Below are 21,687 nucleotides of genomic sequence, written 5' to 3'. Positions count from 1 at the left end.
TGAAAGCTTTTGAAAGAACATGTTCATTTAAAACAAAACAGTTATGTAAGGACTGGGTTAACTCCAATAGCTTTTTTCGATCTAGAGACTAAAACCCAAGATTTGTTTTAGTGCAGACTCCAAGCTAGACAGTCTTCTTAATGAAAAAATGATGAAAAAACAGAAACACATGTTGTTTCTGATTCTGTTTAAACTTGATTAGACTACAGTATGAGGGTGAAATACAGAAAGATATCAAAAATGTCAGACATATAGATAGATAGATAGATAGATAGATAGATAGATAGATAGATAGATAGATAGATAGATAGATAGATAGATAGATAGATAGATAGATAGATAGATAGATAGATAGATACTATGAAAGTTTCAACCTTGCTCTTAAACAGATATGATAGTGTGTTCCTTAGGGGCCACTTTTGAGCTATTTATAAGCCCAAAAAATAAGATTTTATTTTAAAAGTAAGATTTTACTCTAACAAATGTGAAGTCCATCCGATTGACCCAGCATCTGGGACAATATCATGAAGCCCTAAGGCTATACAAACAGAGCTCTCCCTAGTGGCCGCAGGTTCATTTTCCTAATGCAATAGAAATATCTTAATGAGGGGCAAACAACAGTCCTTCTCAGTATTCTTGATGACTCACAGCATATGTGCTGAAGCTACTGAGTATCAACTTACAGCATTGGGAATGCCAAATAAACTAATAGTCCCTGAGTTTTGTATGTCTTAATTTTCTAGTACTAGCACACCATAGAGGTGGGCTGGCGCCCTGCCCGGGGTTTGTTTCCAGCCTTGTGCCCTGTGTTGGCTGGGATTGGCTCCAGCAGACCCCTGTGACCCTGTAATTAGGATATAGCGGGTTGGATAATGGATGAATGGATAGCACACCATAGATAAAAAGATTCTTTATGAGAGGAATATCAGACTTACTATACAGTTACTTTACATTACAGGGTACCTGAGTTCAACTTACACCACACAGGCATTCTTCTCCAAAAGAAAGTGACAAATAAATTAATCAAATAAACTAAGCCAGAAAAAAAAAACTCCAGCTTATATGACAACCACCCTACTGAAAACTGAGTTCTATGATTAGTCAAATTGAATACATTCATTTTATAGGCTGCACTTTGGTTTGCATAAGAATCATTGTATACCATTATGTCTATCGTAATGGGTTTAGTTATTCTAGAGTGTAGCTGGCACCCAAGTATGAGACATCTAGACATCCACATTGATAAGATCTGTAGCATTGTCCAGCAAAGTGTTACTAAACAACTGAGTCATGTCTAACGTGCACATCAGTATTGGAAGAGGATAGATAGATAGATAGATAGATAGATAGATAGATAGATAGATAGATAGATAGATAGATAGATAGATAGATAGATAGATAGATAGATAGATAGATAGATAGATAGATAGATAGATAGATAGATAGATAGATAGATAGATAGATAGATAGATAGAGTATTCATAGAATATCAGATGTTTGTTAAACTGAAGGACACGTATACATATGTCATGGTAATGGCCAGTTATCTCATTTTGGAGGATGATCCTGTTTCACATGGTGCTGCTGGACTGAGCATACCCACAAGTACAAAATGGGTGCTATAGTAGAAAAAATGTTTTACAAATTAGACCCGTCTTCACAACTTTAACTTTTTATCAGTATTTTCCTGGATAGACAATTACCAACTGTGCCTACTCACATATTTCCATGCATAATTAACGTATATCAGTATGTATTCTTTTATCTGAAGAGCACTTTAAAATCACAATTCAGTTTCTAGGAGAGCTAAATATGAAAGGAACCTCAATCCAACTACAAAAGTCTTTCCATACTTGAATTTAATGTAAGCAAAAGGCAGAATTACACTTCTTTTACACATGGTAAACAGTATTTTAGTTATTTCTCAGTTATTTCTCCATAGAAGTAATTCCATTGTACATTTTTGTTCAAACACATGTTACATTTGTAAAAAAATGTTTGAGTGTGTGTGTGTGTGTGTATGCACTGTTTCACTGTACTCCATTTCACATATATACTAGTACAATGAAACACTGAGTATTATTGCTGCTGTGTCTGACAAGACCTGGGGCCTCATGTATAAACGGTGCGTACGCACAGAAATGTTGTGTACGAACGTTTCCACGCTCAAATCGCGATGTATAAAACCTAAACTTGGCAAAAAGCTACACACTTTTCCACGGTACGTCATACCCTGGCGTACACAATTTCTCCGCTCGGTTTTGCAGACTGGCGGCACCCAGCGTCAAAGCAGTGCTACTGTTCCTGTGTAGTCACCCTTTCTTTCTTAGATCCACATTCCTGATGCGGCTTTATAAATACACTGAAATTAACTGCATATTGTTTATTAGTGTAATGCATCTGATTGTAATTCAACTATAGCAATATAATGGTCCAGGGAATAGCCATAGTATTCCAAATACCATAACTGCTTTAGCGTTGTTACGCTCACTGCATCTTCTTCTTCTTTCAGCTGCTCCTGTTAAGGGTTGCCACAGCGGATCATCTTTTTCCATATTACTCTCACTGCACCACTCGGAGTATTTATATCACTGTATCTGAGTGGGGAATCACAACAGCAGCTGATCGGAAAAAGAATTATCGGTATACAGTTTCAAGCACACACTACCTCAACTACGGCAAAACGCGTCAAAGCCTTTTCTGTATGGACCTCGCATTTCAGAAACAGTTTCATCCCAAGAACTATAAACGCACTCAATCAGTCCATCAAGTGCTCCTTGTAGAACTGTTTGTATTTATTAGTACAATTACCTCACTGTAAACTTGCGATACAGTTATAATATTGTACAACCTGAACCACTTTATAAAGTACGTATTTACAGATGATGACAATATCATTTTTAAGATAAAATGCAGCAAAATATGTTGCTTATAGTATACAGATAAAACTTTAACTTTATTTAAATAATCTGTATTGTTAATAATTAAACATGTGAGGACACGGTGCCGCAGCGCTAGCTAGTTCACGGATAGCTCCTGCCTTGCGCTGTATTATTGCTGGTGCTGACGCGACACTGAAAGGATAGATGGATAGAATAATTAAACATGTACTACGAAGATATTTCAATGTTCCTTAAAAGTTTTGAAGAATCGGCGTTCTAAGCTTACAGATGGCTTAACGTCTATTACAGAGCTGATTGTGTGGCGATTGGGTATTTGGAGAAAGAAAAGTAAGGACAGGAATTGGAGGTTAGTACGTTTGAAAGAGACAGTACTTCTGTAATAAATTATTTCATCGAAGGTCGCACATGGCGCAGCAAGCCTCTTGCGTGAGATATGAACAATCACTGGGCCACCGTGTTCCCATGTTTAATAACATGCTTTCATTCCTATCATCATGAAAAAGATATCATGTATACATCTCAGTATTTTAATTATTCAGAGAGCTGTAATATCACGAATGCAATGGATTATATGTCCTGTCGGAGAAAGAGAAAGAACGGAAGCACGTAGTGATTCATACACATAGAGCACATAGAAGATCAAACACAGAACAAAGCATTTAACGTGCTACTTGAGAAACTAGTAAAATAAACGATTTTAAGATGAAGTTTATGATGTTCTACTTTAATGACAAAATAAACTACATGATTAAAGTGGAAATTTCGAGAATAAAGTTGACATTTCGTGCTTTTTCCCACTGTGTGCCTACTTTTTTTCTCTGTACCCTAATAAGCTTTCATATGACACTCAGACGGTCTGCTATGAGTCGCCTTTTCACACCGACTTTGAGATGTGACAACTTCTTTTTTATTTCGGGCACTGTGCGACTTTGTGAACTTGAGCTTTCGAGTTTCTCCGACACTATGTCACTCGATCAACTTTCTTTTGTTGATTATACCACTGTTTAAACCAACAAATTGTACGTTTTTCCTTTGCCTCCACTTGGTATTCGCTGAAATTCTTATATTTTCCCCCGTGCTTTTCCCATTGTCTTTTTACAGAAGGCTATTTATATAGATTTGCATATTCAAAGAGGCATAATTCTGGGAGGAGTTGGGGTGGGACAGAAGGCGCGTGCACGTGCGTTACTTTTCACACTTATCGGGATTTATGTAGTGGAAGAACGTGAAAGTGTGCGTGCGCATAGATTCCTTCATCTGGATTTTTCTGTGCGTACGCACATTCCCATTTTTGTGCTTACGCCATGTTATAGTGTGAGTTCTACGCACGCCATTATACATGAGGCCCCTGATCTTTTCTAAGTTTACGTTCATTTACGTGGAATTTTGCAAATTTACTCTACTTTCACAAGGAGCTCAGGTTTCCTCTGAAAGTTCAAAGATATGGCGTTTGGTTGATTAGTCAAACTAAATCTGCCAGGTGGGCATGTTGGCCCACTGATTGAGTGTTATGCCATCTTCTGTTAATTCCTGCATTGTTTCAATTGGCTATGCAGTATACAGAATTAAACAGGTGATTGGAGAAGAATAGTCAGATGAGATAAAACAAAAATATAATAAAAAATATACAAGAGTGCTAAGGTTAAAATTATCATAAGCTAAGAGAAATCTTATCCAAGCTTCTGTTTATTTATTTTCTGAGACTCCATACTTTATAAAAATATAGGAGGATGGGACTGATCCTTACAGGTTCAAGGCAGGAACCGTCCTGTGACATGGCACCAGTCCATTTCAGGGCACATGCCCATACCTCTTACATTTTCTATCATCAGTCAATCAAATTTGAATATCTTCTGTAGGAGGAAACTAGGAACAATGTCACATGGACATAGCAAGAATATACAGACTTCACAAATATGTAGTGATCAAGCTTGGATTTGAACCCAGGACTCCGGCATTGTGAGGGAGAAGTAATTGCAAAAATTATCAAAATACTTGCATGTAGAATACAACATGTTCTGCCTCACAACCGTAAAATAGTTGTATTGATTTCCTAACAAAGGACAGTTTTTAGGATAAAAAAGAACAATGTAGATGTATGGCAGGGGCCTTAAAATATTAAAAACATAGAACTTTAAATGCTATGTGAACAATATTAAAATATTCAAACTACATTAGCGTCATGTAAACAAAGCAGACACTCTCATAAACTGTAGAGGACATGGTTTCTTTGTTAGCATAAATGAACTCTGCTGTTTCAAACAAACAATCTCCACTAGACACAGAGTGACAAGTGGTTTTGTTTTGCTCCTCCACTGACAGTGTAGTCACATCAGGGTTATTACTCTGACAGAGATGAGCACAGACTGGATAAAAAAGGCATGTGCAGCTAGTCTGTCACAAGTGGCAGACATGATTGGAGTGCATTTGTCTGCTATCTCAAAGTACCAATGACCTCCTCTTAATTGGCTCCGTTTTCTTTCACTGGTAAATGCATCTGAAGCAAAGCCAGTCAGCCAGCCAAGTATTTACAGTACCTTGGAAAGCCACAGCAACCTCCCGAAAGAAAAGGCCGTGTTTGAAATCATTTTATTGTTGTAAAGTCTAACTGGAGTGAAGAGAAATCACCTTTTGTTTACTTCAAGTCAGAGGTTTAAGACAGATGGCATGTCAAGATTTTAAAAGGAATCATACAGCATGACAAAAGTAAGGCGTCAGTGGCAAAACGTGCATTTAGGGGCAGGTGAGGACAGAAGGTTAATAATTGTATGACGTGCACTTGTGGAGGTGTAAGAACGGGAATTTAAAGCATTACCATAGCATGAAAATGTTAAAGGTGGTAAATTATTCCTGGTCATGATTAGAAGGCAGCATCGCTATTAGGATGAAATTTGTGACAAATCTGCACTGCACAGCACAAGTCTCTCCATTCTGAATCATCTCTAGCTATCACCCACCGTAAGGGCAAATGTGCTAGCAAGGTAAGCAGAAACTCTAGTAAACCTGTGCTAGTCATTCCTAAAATGAATCTTTATAGATTTACCTTCGTGTATATCAGAGTATCAATTATAATGGCTGTAGTGGGCAAATAAATTAATTTCAGCAGTGACACTTCAACAGCATTTGAAGATCTCTATGAGAAGAATGTTTTTGAAAAGATTTTTTTATCATGTGAAAAAAAGCTTCAGTAGTTCCTTGATGCAAATGACAATGAATTTCTTTGACAAAACATTAAATTGGTGAACTAACCAGATTTCTCTTAGAAGTCAAATAGACAAATTAAAGTATTATTGAAATGGGGTCAAAATGGTAAGTAAACCTATTAAAATTAGATAATAAATATTCATGCAGGAAGCCTAACACAGGTATTTTCCAGAGTATCTGTAGAGAAAAATGCTGAAGAAAAAGTACTGAATTCAAAGATGAAAAATCCAGTGTGAAGTGTGAAGCATTTATCAAAGCCAATATGTGAGTGAAGCATCGCAGCACTGGCAGCGGTGGTCAGTACAGTTAATCTATCTGACTCAAAGTACACACATCCGTTAATCTCTATATATGTATAAAACATTCAACGTCTTTCTGTCTGTCTGCTTTGCACGAGAGAACTGCTTAACGAATTTAGATTTTCTTGAACATTCCAGTTAATTTTGTGACTTCTCTCATTGTATTAAGTATCACAGTTCGTATGCGGCAGTGATTTATTCACGCTTATCTGAGAAAGAGGCCGCGGGCTGAGGGGAGGGGGAAGCGTGACGTCTGGAATGGGGAGCCAGGCAGGGCCATCCTCAATCACGCGCCAGCCTTCGTTTGAGTTGCTGGACCTCTCGCCACGAGTTGAAGCGTAAATCCCCAGTAGCTAGCGATACCTGTTTGTTCATTGATTTTTAAAGTTTGTCCTTTTTTACTGCTTTGAGGGGCGCAGCCTTGGGGGACAGCTAGTCCCTTATAAAATTGTTCACTGTAAAAGAACCTACTGATTATCCATCCATCCATCCATCCATCCATTATCCAACCCGCTGAATCCGAACACAGGGTCACGGGGGTCTGCTGGAGCCAATCCCAGCCAACACAGGGCGCAAGGCAGGAAACAAACCCCGGGCAGGGCACCAACCCACTGTAGGGTGCACACACACACCCACCCACACACCAAGCACACACTACGGACAATTTAGAATCGCCAATTCACCTAACCTGCATGTCTTTGGACTGTGGGAGGAAACCCACGCAGACACGGGGAGAACATGCACATTCCACGCAGGGAGGACCAGCGAAGCAAACCCGGTTCTCCTAACTGCGAGGCAGCAGCGCTACCCACTGTGCCACCATGCTGCCCCCTCCTGAATATGATTATGTTAAATAGCTTCTGTCTTAGATAATTTTTCAGACATTTTATCAGCTAAATATTTTTGTCAGAAGACTCATACAATAGTACTACAGATATGTTATTAAGCACAAATGTAAATTTGCCTCCTTCATTCCATGTCAAAACTTAATTAATCTAGTTCATGGTCACGGGATAATTATAAACTAATATGACATTCCATGGCTTCTGTAATACTTTAGATGCATATATATTGTGTAATTTGTCTTTTTTTTTTTTTTGAAAATCAAGGGACCAGATGAATCCAGCATCCTGGGTTTTAATCTCGTTCTGGGGAGTTTGCACATTTTTCCTGTGTGTCTCTGGGTTTTCCCTTTTAATAGTCTGGTTTTTTGTCCACATCTTCAAATATGTGTGGGTTAGTTAAACTGATGGTTCTAAATGAGCCTAATACTGAGTCTGAGTTTGTTTGCTGTAGTGAGTCTGGTTTTTGGCATCCTGGCATACAGTTGCCATCATTTGTGGTCTGTTTTCATTTGCTATGTGTTTCTTTATATTTTCTTATTGGTATTCAGACAGTGGCATTTTGAATGATAATGATCAGCCTAAGCCAGGAATTGACAATGAGTCTCTTGAGCTAATGGCGCAGCAGTGCTAAATCATAAGCGCTCTTACCAGTCCTCTCTCTATAGCTTATCAACTTTATGTTTACTATTTGAGGATAGGCCAAACTTATAAGCATAAGAAATTATGAATTAATTTAAAATATTTATTGTTTATAGAATGCCCAGTGCAGGCTGGGTGATCCTTCAGCCATGGAATCCCTGGAGGTTTATTTACTCTGGCATCTCACCATCTGGAATTTTTATTTTCCTCCTTTTGCTCTGACCTCAGCATCAGACTCTGTCTTTTTATGCATCAGAGACTTAAAAGTTTAGTAAATAGTAGTTTAGGCCAAGCTTAGTCCCTTCCACCTCCATTATTTATTTATTTGCTTATATTGTGTAAGTTTGTACTTATCTTTTTATTATTATTATTTTTTTGTAATTCATTCTTAAACCACTTTGAGTTACATAATTTCAATGGGAATATGTTATATAAGTATTTGTTTTTGTAGATGCAATTGCTGGATCTCTTTGCATTGATAATGTCAGATTACATGACTAGCTATTAAAGGGGATGACAGATTACATGACTGCCTGGTGGCAGCTCAGCCTAGCTTGAAATTGATAAAGTATCTGGAGCTTGTCATATTCTGACAGCCAATTAATATACTGCCTGACAGCGGCAGTAACTGTACAAATATTTTCCAGGTAGGGTGAGTTCAGCGTAGCCTTGAATAATCATCTTCCTTTTTACATTTCCAAGATACTAGAAAACAAGCCTCTCTTATGTTTGCATGGTTTAAGCATCCACTTTTTTTCTTTTCTTTTCTTGGGGTTGCATTGTATGCACTGTACTTCAGGATAAGCACTTCTCATTTCCTCAAGATAACTCCTACAAGTTGATATGTCACAGACTGTTATGACTGAGTCACTGGGGATATCAAACTACACAACCGCAAGTCAATGGGGAATGCCATTAGTGCTTGTGACTCGCTAAGAAAGAAATCACTGGAAAAGTTGTATTGTGTGATGAAGGCTTAATGGAGCATGGATTTTAACCATGATCAACCATACAATTGAATCGCACCTCCACTGGCCATCATTCTTACAAAGTGGAGTTCATGGAGCTCTGATAGGTTTTTCAAAAGATTAAGCATATAAGAAAAAGAGAAGAAAGGCTGTCTATCACTTATAATAGAACTTCTGATCGTGTAAAGTGACTACAGAGACAGAAAACCAATGGAGTCATATGTAACTTTTCAGAGTTGAATCCACTACTAACTGGTATGTATATTTTATTATTATATTTTAGTTCATTATAACTCAATGTGGGATAGCACAGTGCCACTATGATTATCACTGCCCCCTCATTGGTCTAAGTGTCCAGGGTTTGAGTTTCATTCCTGGTCACTGTCTGGGTGGAGCTGCATGTTTCTCAAGGAAGGCCTGTTTGTAGTGACACATTCTGTGTGTTAGATTGACTGCAATTTTTAATTAGCATTATGGGGTTGAGTGTGTGAAAGATCCCTGTGATGGACTACAGCCCTTCCAGAACTGCTGGCTATCTTGTGTTAAGTGTTGTCAGTGGCCCCGAACTGCGCTAAACAAGTTTTAAAATCTTATATTATTTATTGTTGATTGCCATAATTTATCTCAGTGTAAGAGGCATATTTGAGAATTTGGGAGGGTTTTGAGGAGAAATTGAGTAGTTGGATAGGTTGTCCTTGCCCTCTGTTTTTTAAAAAGAAGATTTAAAGAAAACTTTAAATGTTTAAAAATACTTTTCTTTGCTAAAATCACTGTCTTGGAGCATGAATAAGTAACCGGTTGTGAATACGCTTATTGCAACAGAAAACAAGTAGCTTTAATGTGTCAAAAAATTAGTCAGTTGCCTTCACACATATGTTTGACATTGTTGCACCTGGTTTGATAATCATCTGTCACCACCCTCTTTTATTTTATTAAAATGTGATCCAACCTAATGCAATAAATGAGTGATGGTGAACAGTAAACAAGACACCAAACAAGATACAAGTGTGTTGCTCTTTATTTTAAGTTTTAGTAGATGCCATGTTGTCTTTGCTGAAATAACAATAAGCATGTTCCGGGGTATGGGAATGCAAGGTGAATCAAATCTTGCAGCTGATTTCACATATACTAATACTGTACAGTGATCCCTTGCTATATCGTGCTTCGACTTTCGCGGCTTCAATCTATTACGGATTTTATATGTAAGCATGTTTAAATATATATCGCTGATTTTTCGCTGGTTCGTGGGTTTCAGTGGACCTCAGTTGGTTTGCCCAGTTGATTTCATACAAGGGACGCTATTGGCAGATGGCTGAGAAGCTACCAATCAGAGCACGTATTATGTATTAAATAAAACTCCTCAAATATATTGTGAGCAGGGGGGTTGTTCGCACCCCTAGAGGATACGGACGCTGCTCAAAAAATGCTGAAAGACTACCTTCACATTGCTCCCTTCCTTGCTGGGCTTACTTGTGGCTGCTTTGTTGCACAATATGATTCCCGCACAGTGCTTCTCATACTTAAAAACTCGAACAGCACCTATCGGTTTTTGATTGTTTGCTTTTCTCTCTCTCTCTCTCTGACATTCATACTTAAAAGCCCAAATAGCACCTATTGATTTTTGATTGTTTGCTTTTCTCTCTCTCTCTCACTGACATTCTCTGCTCCTGACGCGCACTCCTTTGAAGAGGAAGATATGTTTGCATTCTTTTAATTGTGAGACGGAACTGTCATCTCTGTCTTGTCATGGAGCACATTTAAACTTTTGAAAAAGAGACAAATGTTTGTTTGCAGTGTTTGAATAAAGTTCCTGTCTCTCTACAAACTCCTGTGCTTCTGTGCATATCTGTGACCCAAGCGTGACAATATAAAAATAACCATATAAACATATGGCTTTTACTTCGTGGATTTTCACATTTCGCGGGGGGTTCTGGAACGCAACCCCGCGATGGAGGAGGGATTACTGTATATGTAAATACAGTGTAGAGCGTAAGAGCATTATATCAATTTAATCTGTGATATTTCCTTCCAAAAATATTCAGACCCCTTCACCTTTTTTTATTTTGTTATGTTGCAGCCTTGTACTAAAATTGCATAAAAAAAATTTTCCTCACCAACAAACATTCAGTAACCCAGAATGACAAAGCTAAAACAGGATAGATTTATTAAAAATATAGTATAAAACCAAAATACTACATTGACACAAGAACTCAGACCGTTTTCTATGACACTAAGCTGTAAATTTGCTCAGGTTTATCCCATTCTATTGATCATCACTGAGATGTTTCTGCACCTTGTATGGAGTCCATCTGTGGTCAGTTCAACAGATTGGTCATGACAAGAAAAGGCACACAACTGACTATGGAAAATCACACAGCTGACAAGGTGTATCCGTGCAAAAGTCAAGCCATCAAGTCAAAGGAATTGCTTGCAGAGCTTAGAGACAAGGTTGAGTAAAGGCAAAGATCTGGGGAAGGCTACAAAAAAACTTTTCCGACATTGAAGGTTCTTAGGAATACAGTTGCCTCCATAAGTCTTCAATGGAATATGCTTGGAACAACCATAATTCTTCCTAGAGCTGGCTGCTCAGTGAAACTGAGCAATAGGAGAAGAGAGGTGACCAAGATTGCCATAGTCACTCTGGCTGAGCACCAGAGAACCTGTGTAGAAATGAGAGAAACTTCAAGAAGGACAACCACCACTGCAACATTCCACTAAGCTGTGCTTTATGGCAGAGTGGCCAGGTGACACATAAAAGCCTGCGCTGAGTCTCAACCTAAAGTATTTGAAGACTATGAAAAACAAGATGCTCCAGTCTGATGATACCAAGATTGAACTCTTTGGTCTCAATTTTAAATGTCATGCCTGGAGGAAACCAAACACTGATCATCATCTATGTAATACTATTGCAATGGTGGTGAAAGATGGTGGTGGCAGCATCATGCTGTGGGGGTGTTTTTCAGTCACAGGGACAGGGAGACTTGACAGGGTTTAGGGAAAGCTGAATAGAGCAAAGCCCAAAATTATGCTTATTGAAAATCTGCTCCAGTGGACAATAAATCTTGAATTGGGCCAAAGGTTCACCTTCTAACAGGACAATAACCCGAAGCACAAAGCAAAGACAACACAGGATTGTCAATTCTATGAATGTTGTTCAGTGGCCCAGCCAGAGCTTAGACTTGCACCCAGTCAAACATCTATAAACAAACCTGAAAACAGCTGTTCACCGACAGTCTCCATCTAACATCACAGAACTTGTGAGGATCTGCACAGAAGACTGGCAGAAAATCCTTAAGTCCTGATGTGTGAAGCTTGTTGAGTCATAGACTCCAGGCTGAAGGTACTTCAACAAATTAGTGAGTCAAAAGTTTGAATATCTAGGTCAATGTCACAGCTAACATTTTAATTTTTAATAAGCATTTACATTTTTCAAAAATGTTATTTTTGCTTTGCCATTTTGGGTATTGGGTGTTGCATAATGAAGGGAAAATGAATTTACATGATTTTAGCCTAAGACTGCAACATAACAAAATGTGAAAAATGTGAAAGAGTCTGAATACTTGGCAAAGGCGCTATATATCCTTGTTTATTATAGTAAAAAAGTGTGACATAGTGCTGCAGTGGTTAAAACTGCCATCTTAAAGCTCCAGAGTCGAACAAATCCTGGACTAGGCACTACTCTATGGGCTTTGTGTATTCTTAGTGTGTCCTAATTTTAAATGAATACTACAGTGTTCTATAGCATCTCAAAAAAGTCGAGGTTTGGTTGACTCACAATTTCAACAAAAGTGCTTGTGTGGTGTGACTAGTGAGGGGTGCCACTGAGGCCCAAACCCCAGACACAACTACATAAGGAAAGTCCCTGGTTCAACAAAGGTTATTTTTATTTTCAAACAGTACGTCTGAAGCCTTCTTTTCCTCAGTAGTACACAATTCTATTCAATCCAGTCCAACCATTTTCTTTGCTTTTCTACTCCACTCTTTTTTCCCAGTAAGTGTTGTCCAGCTCCTCTTCCGACTCTGACTCCCTGGGCCAAGTGGAGGGCTTTGTTTAATCACCTGACCCAGGAGTACTTCAGATGCTCAATCAATCACCCATAGGTAGTACATCTGGGCCAGGTAGGGACCCACCATTCCTTGTGCAGTCAATATCCGACAGCTCCCCCTGGCAGCCCCCATAGAACCCAACAGGGCAGCCCCTTGTGACCACAACTTCCTGCTGCCCTGTGGCTATCCAAACTAAGCCTTGCTAGACGAGATGCTGCTGCTCAGTGTACAGGGGGAAGCTCTGCTCATAGCAGGCAACCACCCCAGTCTCCTGTCCTTTCAGCTTCCCAGGCCCCAACAGGGCGTTGCCCCAAGGCCACTGGGACACCAGCCCCAGTGTAATTACTGCTGCAGCATCCTTCTGTGTCCACATCCTGGTGTGTAAGGGGAATATTACAGCTCCCTTGCTGACTTTCCATTATTAATGGTCTCCTGGCCAGAAAAGGGAATAGGGTCCATTCTGAACCTGAGAAGTCACTCACCAAGTGTGTGAGATGAGATCAGTGGTGGCTTTGCAATAAAGCACTATGCCGTTGTCTGTTCCATTAGTCTTAGTGATTTTTTCATAAACATGACACTGTTGTACTGGTGTTTATTACTTTGATTTGTTGAGTGTTACACACATTGTCATGCATTCAATTGTTTTGTGTCATTCATAATTATAAACATTTGGCAAATGTCAATCTACCCATTTCATCAGAGTGTTTCCTTCTACAGTACATGTAAAAAATTCTCAGTCATTTTCTGGCAGGATAATTTGTTACATCATATTGTACACAAGCTATTACTTAAATAAACCAAACCAGTCTTCAGTGACAACCAGCTCTGTAAACTACTCCTTGACAGCCTTTTTCTACAGATTATTGCTTCATCCAGTTGTGTAGCATACAGTTATGTCCATAAATATTTGGACAGAGAGAACTTTTTTCTAATTTTGGTTCTGTACATTATTACCACAATGAATTTTAGATAGATAGATAGATAGATAGATAGATAGATAGATAGATAGATAGATAGATAGATAGATAGATAGATAGATAGATAGATACTTTATTAATCCCAATGGGAAATTCACAAATGAAACAACTCAGATACAATTGAAGTGCAGACTTTCAGATTTAATTCAGTGGGGTGAACAAAACAATTGCATAAAAATGTGAGGCAACTAAAGCATTTTTGAACACAATCCCTTCATTTCAGGGGCTCAAAAGTAATTGGACAAATTAAATACTGTAACTGGAAATAAAATGTTCATTTCTAATACTTGGTTGAAAACCCTTTGCTGGCAATGACAGCCTGAAGTCTTGAACTCCTGGACATCACCAGATGCTGGGTTTCCTCCTTTTTAATGCTCTGCCAGGCCTTTACTGCAGCGACTTTCAGTTGCTGTTTGTTTGTGGGCTTTTCTGTCTGAAGTTTAGTCTTCAACAAGTGAAATGCATGCTCAATTGGGTTAAGATCAGGTGACTGAATTGGCCATTCAAGAATTTTCCACTTCTTTGCTTTAATAAACTCTTGGGTTGCTTTGGCTGTATGTTTTGGGTCATTGTCCATCTGTATCATGAAATGCCACCCAATCCATTTGACTGCATTTAGCTGGATTTGAGCAGACAGTATGTCTCTGAACACCTCAGAATTCATTCGACTGCTTCTGTCCTCTGTCACATCATCAATAAACACTAGTGTCCCAGTGCCACTGGCAGCCATGCACGGCCAAGCCATCACACTGCTTCCACCGTGTTTTACAGATGATGTGGTATGCTTTGGATAATCAGCTGTTTCACGCCTTCTCCATACTTTTTTCTTACCATCATTCTGGTAGAGATTGATTTTGGTCTCATCTGTCCAAAGAATGTTTTTCCAGAACTGTGCTGGCTTTTTTAGATGTTCTTTAGCAAAGTCCAATCTAGCCTTTCTATTCTTGAGGCTTATGAGTGGCTTGCACCTTGCAGTGCACCCTCTGTATTTACTTTCATGCAGTCTTCTCTTTATGGTAGACTTGGATATCGATACGCCTACCCCCTGAAGAGTGTTGTTCACTTGGTTGGCTGTTGTGAAGGGGTTTCTCTTCCCCATGGAAATGATTCTGCGATCATCCACCACTGTTGTCTTCCGTGGATGTCCAGGTCTTTTTGCGTTGCTGAGTTTACCAGTGCTTGCTTTCTTTTTCAGGATGTACCAAACTGTAGATTTTGCCACTCGTAATATTGTAGCAATTTCTCAGATGGGTTTTTTTCTGTTTTCGCAGCTTAAGGATGGCTTCTTTCACCTGCATGGAGAGCTCCTTTGACCGTATGTTGTCTGTTCACAGCAAAATCTTCCACATGCAAGCACTACACCTCAAATCAACTCCAGGCCTTTTATCTGCTTAATTGATAATGACATAATGACGGACTTGCCCACACCTGCCCATGAAATAGCCTTTGAGTCAATTGTCCAATTACTTTTGAGCCCCTGAAATGAAGGGATTGTGTTAAAGAAATGCTTTAGTTGCCTCACATTTTTATGCAATCGTTTTGTTCACCCCACTGAATTAAAGCTGAAAGTCTGCACTTCAACTGCATCTGAGTTGTTTCATTTAAAATTCATTGTGGTAATGTACAGAACCAAAATTAGAAAAAAGTTGTCTCTGTCCAAATATTTATGGACCTAACTGTATACTTACATGTGAAGCAGGAGTGGGTGTTATGGGTAGAATTTAAACAGATTAGGGTGGTTGCTGTAGATTATGAATATGCTTATGAAAGGAACAATACTGAAAACAGATTAAATAATCAGATTTTGAATTTCCTATTTATTATCTCTTACATTAAAAAATATTAAAATTTTAAATTAATTCAGTGATATATTTTTTCAATAGATCTTGATTCTTGCTTCACCCAGGCATAGCCTTTCTGGTGTGCAACGCCCAGAGTTCACGGCAAATGTAAAAACTGGTTCACATTCACATACCTACCAATGCTACAGCACCATTTGGGAGAGAAGAGGACAAGGCCAAGTCATTGATATTTTATAATTATTGTTGGGGCCTCATTTATAAAGCTTGCATACTAAAAAGAGGCTTGAAATGTGTGTACGCAACTTCCCACACAAAGTCAGGATTTATAAAAGACAACTTGACGCAAAAGCTGGTGTATACTTATGGCAACTCTGCCCCATGGATACTCAATATTTCGGAGAAACTAGGAAACATGGAGACTGCTGTCTGTGTTTTTAAACAAAATGTAGTAGTGTTGGACATAGCCTTATTAGGCTGGGAGTTTCTGCGATTCTTCCACTACTGAATCTGATGCCAACAGTTTTAACAAAGTCTAAAGCACTTATGTCAAGCTGTCCACAAGATTTAAAGTATATCTCCACTTCTGTCTTCTACTGCTTGGCTTAAAGGGTTGTACCTAATAAAATTCATTCAAACACTTTTTCAGCCCACTTATGCCAATGCAGTGTGACAGAAGCCACCTCCAGATGTGTTGCCAAGCTGTTGTTGCCGGTCGCACTCATTATATAAGGCCAATTTAGAGTCACAAACCAATGTAACCCAGGATATGGGGGAAAGGTGGAATAACCCATGAAAGTAGACCTGAAGGTGACTAGGCTGAGGTCTGAATGCAGGACTTTGGAGATGTGAAGAAGCATTGCCAGCCAGTGTGCACATGTGACATTCTAATAGCATTCAGCAATGTTTTTTTATTATTATTTTTTGTTATGGGATAATATTTTGTTAGAAATGATGTGCTGTTAATTTACATTTTTGTTATAATGTTTTTTTTTGTTTTTGTTTTAATGTTGCCATTTCATTATTGTGTGGTATTTACATTTCAGTTCACCTATTCATCTATTTGATTCAGTGTGATTTGACTAGGTACTGTAGATGTTATTTGCAAATTGCTGGCTGCCCTTGGTTATTTCATTTCCCTTGATTATCGTATACTTACAATCATTTCTGTTTTTACTTGCTTAGATTTACATGGGCTCACCCAGTTTTTAAGGATTTCTTATCAACAGAAACGGCTTAGAATTTTACTTAGGTAAGTAGTGGCTCATACAGATAAGCATGGAAACAATTTAATTGATGTTTAAAAACTTTATAATATTAGTGCATCCAGAAAATAACCTTCAATTAATGTAATTACAGGAAATGAAAAAGAGAACATTATTGACTTGTCTTGGATTTATGCAGCTTGCTGGCAAACACAGATGGAGTGCTTGTGATTGTCCCACTTTGTCTTGTCTAACTGTTGACTAATAAATAAAGATAATCTTTGGCTATCAGAAAAAGAGTAAGAAGGTTATGCGTCTCACATAGATGAACTTATTTTGCTGGAAAGCCATCCTTTGAACCTTAGAAGCAGGCATATTTTGTCATCTTGTTTAGAAAAGTTTGCTTCTCTAGCCTCTTTTCAACATTTCGGTCACCTCAAGATTTTCACACTTATTATTTTAAAAAGCAGTACACCCAAATATCAAGGAAAAAACATATAAGAATGAAGCATTACCTTGCAATCACAAAAAGAACACAGCTAACTCCCAGGTAGGCAAGGAGAACGTACATCCAAATGTCTGGTGACAGCGGATTCATAAATGAAAAGACTCCAGTATTGGTACCATTTGGTTTTCTGTATAAAATGCTTATTCCCAGGGTCATGAAAGGCTTGGAAAAGTCAATCACTTTTTCTCGAATATAAGAAATAGTAAGTGGTGCAACAGCAAGGTCAGCTTTCTGAAATATACAAGAAAAAAAAAAACAGTAATAATTTAACAGAATGCATTGGAAAATGCTATTTTGGTTAATATAATTGGAAAAAAAATGCACATATTAAATATTGTTTCTTTGGAAAATGTTGTTTATTTGTATATTCACATATAGTACAGTACTGTGGATCCTCACAATTAAGAATTTTCATAAATGGTTTACAAAGACATTTCTTCATCTCCATTATATTACCAATCTTACACATTAAGGCAACTCTCAAAGCATTTTTTATTCTAGGAAATGCATTAACCTTTCAATTTTTGTGTTATACCATGCAATTTGGAATTTCACTTTATTAAATGCCTGACTAATTTTAAAAGTGCTGTAATTAAAACTGTGAAATGCCTAATGTATAAACATTATTTTTGTAAACATCAGATTATCTCTACCTCCCCACAGTGACAAAAAAAGAAAATTACCATTAACATATTTCTGTATAAATTTACAACATACCAAATAAAGGCATAATAAATTAGGTCAGTTATTTATGTATGAATACAATAACACATAACTTGGTTGAATTTAACATCTGAAAATGAATGTAATTCAGTTGGCGATAATTTTAGGTGAAGTGTTATATATAGTGGTGTCTAAAACATTAGATATTTGACCACAGTGTTGTTGGTGGTCAAGATGGCTGTTTTGTCTTGATGTTGATTTTGTTATTTTTGTATTTTATCACCACTTCTTTGTTATATTTGTAGCTTATCATCATTTGCTGTTGGTTTGCTTTTAATCTTGTGTTGTCTCTTTGTTCTCACTTCCTTAACCCAATCTTAGGGCTCTCAAGTGTGGCCTTAATGGAGTCAGAAACTACCAGAGAATCCTAGTTAAGAAACTTGCTACCATAGGTACTTTGCTGTGGCATTTGTCTGCTTTATTTGTCTTGGGGTTCCTCTTTTTCTCAAATTTGTGGTCTCTTTACTATTTAGAAGTCTTTATATTCCTTTCTGAATTTTGACTGTAACTTTGAATTAATTTAACTGCTGTGACAGGTGGCCTCTTCCATTACCCGGCTGGGATGCCAACAGGATGGAAGGACTAGGGGAGAGAGCATCTCTGAGGCATTACCTCCCCTGGGGCGCTAGAGGGCAGCCCTACTAGGCGGCTGTGGCACCATGGATTCCCACAGAACATGCTGGGACTTGGAGCATGGCACAGCCCTGTTGGGTTCCACGGGGGCTGCTAGGGGGCTAGGGGAACTGCAGAGCCCCCCCATTGGGCTCTCACCACACCTGGGAGTGATTCCAGGTCTGACTAACGAGCCACCTGGAACACTCCCAGGACCAGCTTAAAAGGAGCCACCTCATTCCATTTGGGGAGCCAGAGTCAGGTGGAAGAGGACGAAGCTTGCTGAGAGACAAGTGGAGGCGGAAAGAGAGAAAGAAAAAGGAAAGGCTTTTGTGCTGGACTGTGCATTTGGTACTGATGTTGTGAACATTGCGCTGTATTTTGGGGGAGCAAAGAAGAAACCCTTCCCTGAATGTAAATAAAATGTGTGTGCTGTGCAGTACTTGTGTCGGGTTAGGGTGGCCGTACGCACCCAGTGGTCCACACTGCCTTTTAGTTACATATCACTTAAAATTTTTGCATTCATGGAATTGTGTTTATGATTTTGTACTTTGTATTTTTAGATTTTGATTTTTTATTTAAATGAATTAACAGTCCACCTTAGGCAGAGCATAACACCAGTTCAGCTCCATTCTTTGACTAACTAAGAGCAACTCATTTTACAAGTATGTGATAAATGTCTGTGCAAAGACCAGAAAACAGACAGAATCTTGTAAGTTGTTTTGGAAAAGCCAAAAAACAATGACAACAATGCTAGCAGAAGCTGATTTGGACATTTCCTGCTACCAGTACTGTATATCTGCAGAATTCTATCTATCTATCTATCTATCTATCTATCTATCTATCTATCTATCTATCTATCTATCTATCTATCTATCTATCTATCTGTCTGTCTGTCTGTCTGTCTGTCTGTCTGTCTGTCTGTCTGTCTGTCTGTCTGTCTGTCTGTCTGTCTGTCTGTCTGTCTGTCTGTCTGTCTGTCTGTCCGTCCGTCCGTCCGTCCGTCCGTCCTCTTCAAATACTAATGTGCGCATTAGAGATGACTCAGTTGTTTAGTAACACTTTGCTAGACAATGCTACAGACCTTATCAATGTGGCAGCACCCTCTAGATGTCTCATACTTGGGTGCCAGCTACACTCTAGAACTAAAACTATTACGACAGACATAATGGTATAAGCTGGAGTTATAGATTTATTTTTTTCTAGCTTAATTTATTTGATCAATTTATTTGTTCACTTTCTTTTGGGGAAGAATGCCTGTATGGTGTAAGTTGAGCTCAGATACCTTATAATGTAAAGTAACTATACAGTAAGTCTGATATTCTTCTATTAAAGAATCAGCCAGGAATACAATGACATGATGTGCCCCGTTTGAAGAAATCTTGATGCTCAGGGGCTGTGTTCTGTTTTAAAAAAATATAGTTCTAATTTATAATAATGCAAATATTGGCATAATGTTTGAGGTCATAAAATAAAAAAAAAGTATTTAAATATTGCCTTAATGATAAATTAGGCAAGTTTACTAGAGTCGACAATTCTGTTTTTATTAGTTCGTCTTCTTCATTTTCTGCTTGATTACATCTATTTGACCTTCATGAGGACACAGTTCAGTAATTCATATTTAAGACACTAGAAAGGACAAATAATTTCAACAACATGATTTATGATTTGTATGATATGCAAATATGTTATAGTAATTCTGGTATCATAATGAGCAATCCAAGCAAGTGATGTATTACATGTAATTTCTTAATTGCATGCGGGTATCCAGCAATGTTCTTAAGGCATTATCAATCATAATTTGTGTTTCTGAATATGGCTTCTCACTTCAAGGGCTCCCTGCTCTACAGTATTTGTAAGGTGTCTGATATTTCACGTGAATCTGCTGTGCAAACAGAAACTCATGCTACCACCCAAAACTCCATCAACATGGTTGCATGCCTATTCCATTGTGTCTCTTCATTAAATACAATTAAAGAGGAAGATTAACCAAGATGTGAATGTTTTCATTTATTAAAATTATTTATGGTGTACATAGTGATTTTATATGGTAAAAAGAAATATATATCTGCTCTGGACAGTTCCCTGCAATGAAGTGGTTCCTACCTTGCTCCTGATCCTACTAGGATAGTCTTTAAACTTCTCTGGATATACATAACATTAAATGGGATAGAATATGGATGAATGGAATTCCAGTTCTGGATAAAGACAGCACTATATGAACAAAAGTACTTGGACAAGCCTCTTAATTATTGAATTCAGGTGTTTCAATCAGACTCATTGCCACAGGTACAGTATATAAAACCAAGCACCTAGCCATGCAATCTCCATTTACAAATATTTGTGAAACAAAATAGGTCGTTCTGAAGAGGTCAGTGACTTCAAGCGTAGAACTGTGATGCCACCTTTGCAATAAGAAGGTTTGTGAAATTTCATCTCTGATAGATATTCCATGGTCAACTGTAAGTGGTATTATTGGAAAGTGGAAACGTTTAGGAATAACAGCAACTCAGCCATGAAGCGGAAGACCACATAAAGTCACAGAGCGGGGTCAACGGCTGCTTAAGGTGTTTATGATGTGTAAAAGTCGCCAACGCTCTTCTGATTCCATAGCTGGAGAGTTCCAGACTTCTACTGGCATCAATGTAAGCACTGTGCAGTGGAAGCTTCACGTAATGGGTTTCCATGCCCAAACAGCTGCATGCACCAAGTCCAATGCCAAGTGTAGGATGGAGCCGTGTGTAAAGCACACAGCTACTGGACTGTGGAGCAGTGGAAACGTATTCCATGGAGTGATGAATCATGTTTCTCTGTTTGGCAGTCAGATGGGCGAGTCTGGGTTTGGCGGATGCCAGGGGAACATTACCTTTCTGACTGCATCATGCCAACTGTGAAGTTTGGTGGAGGAGGGATAATGGTGTGGGGCTGTTTTTTATACCTGCATTTTTATCACTCTTT

The 21,687-nt window shown here is 38.4% G+C and overlaps 1 protein-coding gene across 1 annotated transcript in view; it reads right to left on the bottom strand.

Annotated features, from left to right (window-relative positions):
* Positions 1 to 21,687, bottom strand: part of grik3 (glutamate ionotropic receptor kainate type subunit 3) — a 476,278-nt gene that overhangs the window by 68,374 nt on the left and 386,217 nt on the right. Inside the window, 1 exon segment of the mRNA XM_051936208.1 lies at positions 17,402 to 17,625. Within this exon segment, the coding sequence (XP_051792168.1) occupies positions 17,402 to 17,625 (224 nt within the window).

Source organism: Erpetoichthys calabaricus, chromosome 14 (genome assembly GCF_900747795.2).
Source record: "Erpetoichthys calabaricus chromosome 14, fErpCal1.3, whole genome shotgun sequence".
Lineage (NCBI taxonomy): Eukaryota > Metazoa > Chordata > Cladistia > Polypteriformes > Polypteridae > Erpetoichthys > Erpetoichthys calabaricus.
The sequence above is the reverse complement of the archived record's forward strand: the minus strand, read 5'-3'. Positions and strand labels throughout refer to the sequence as shown.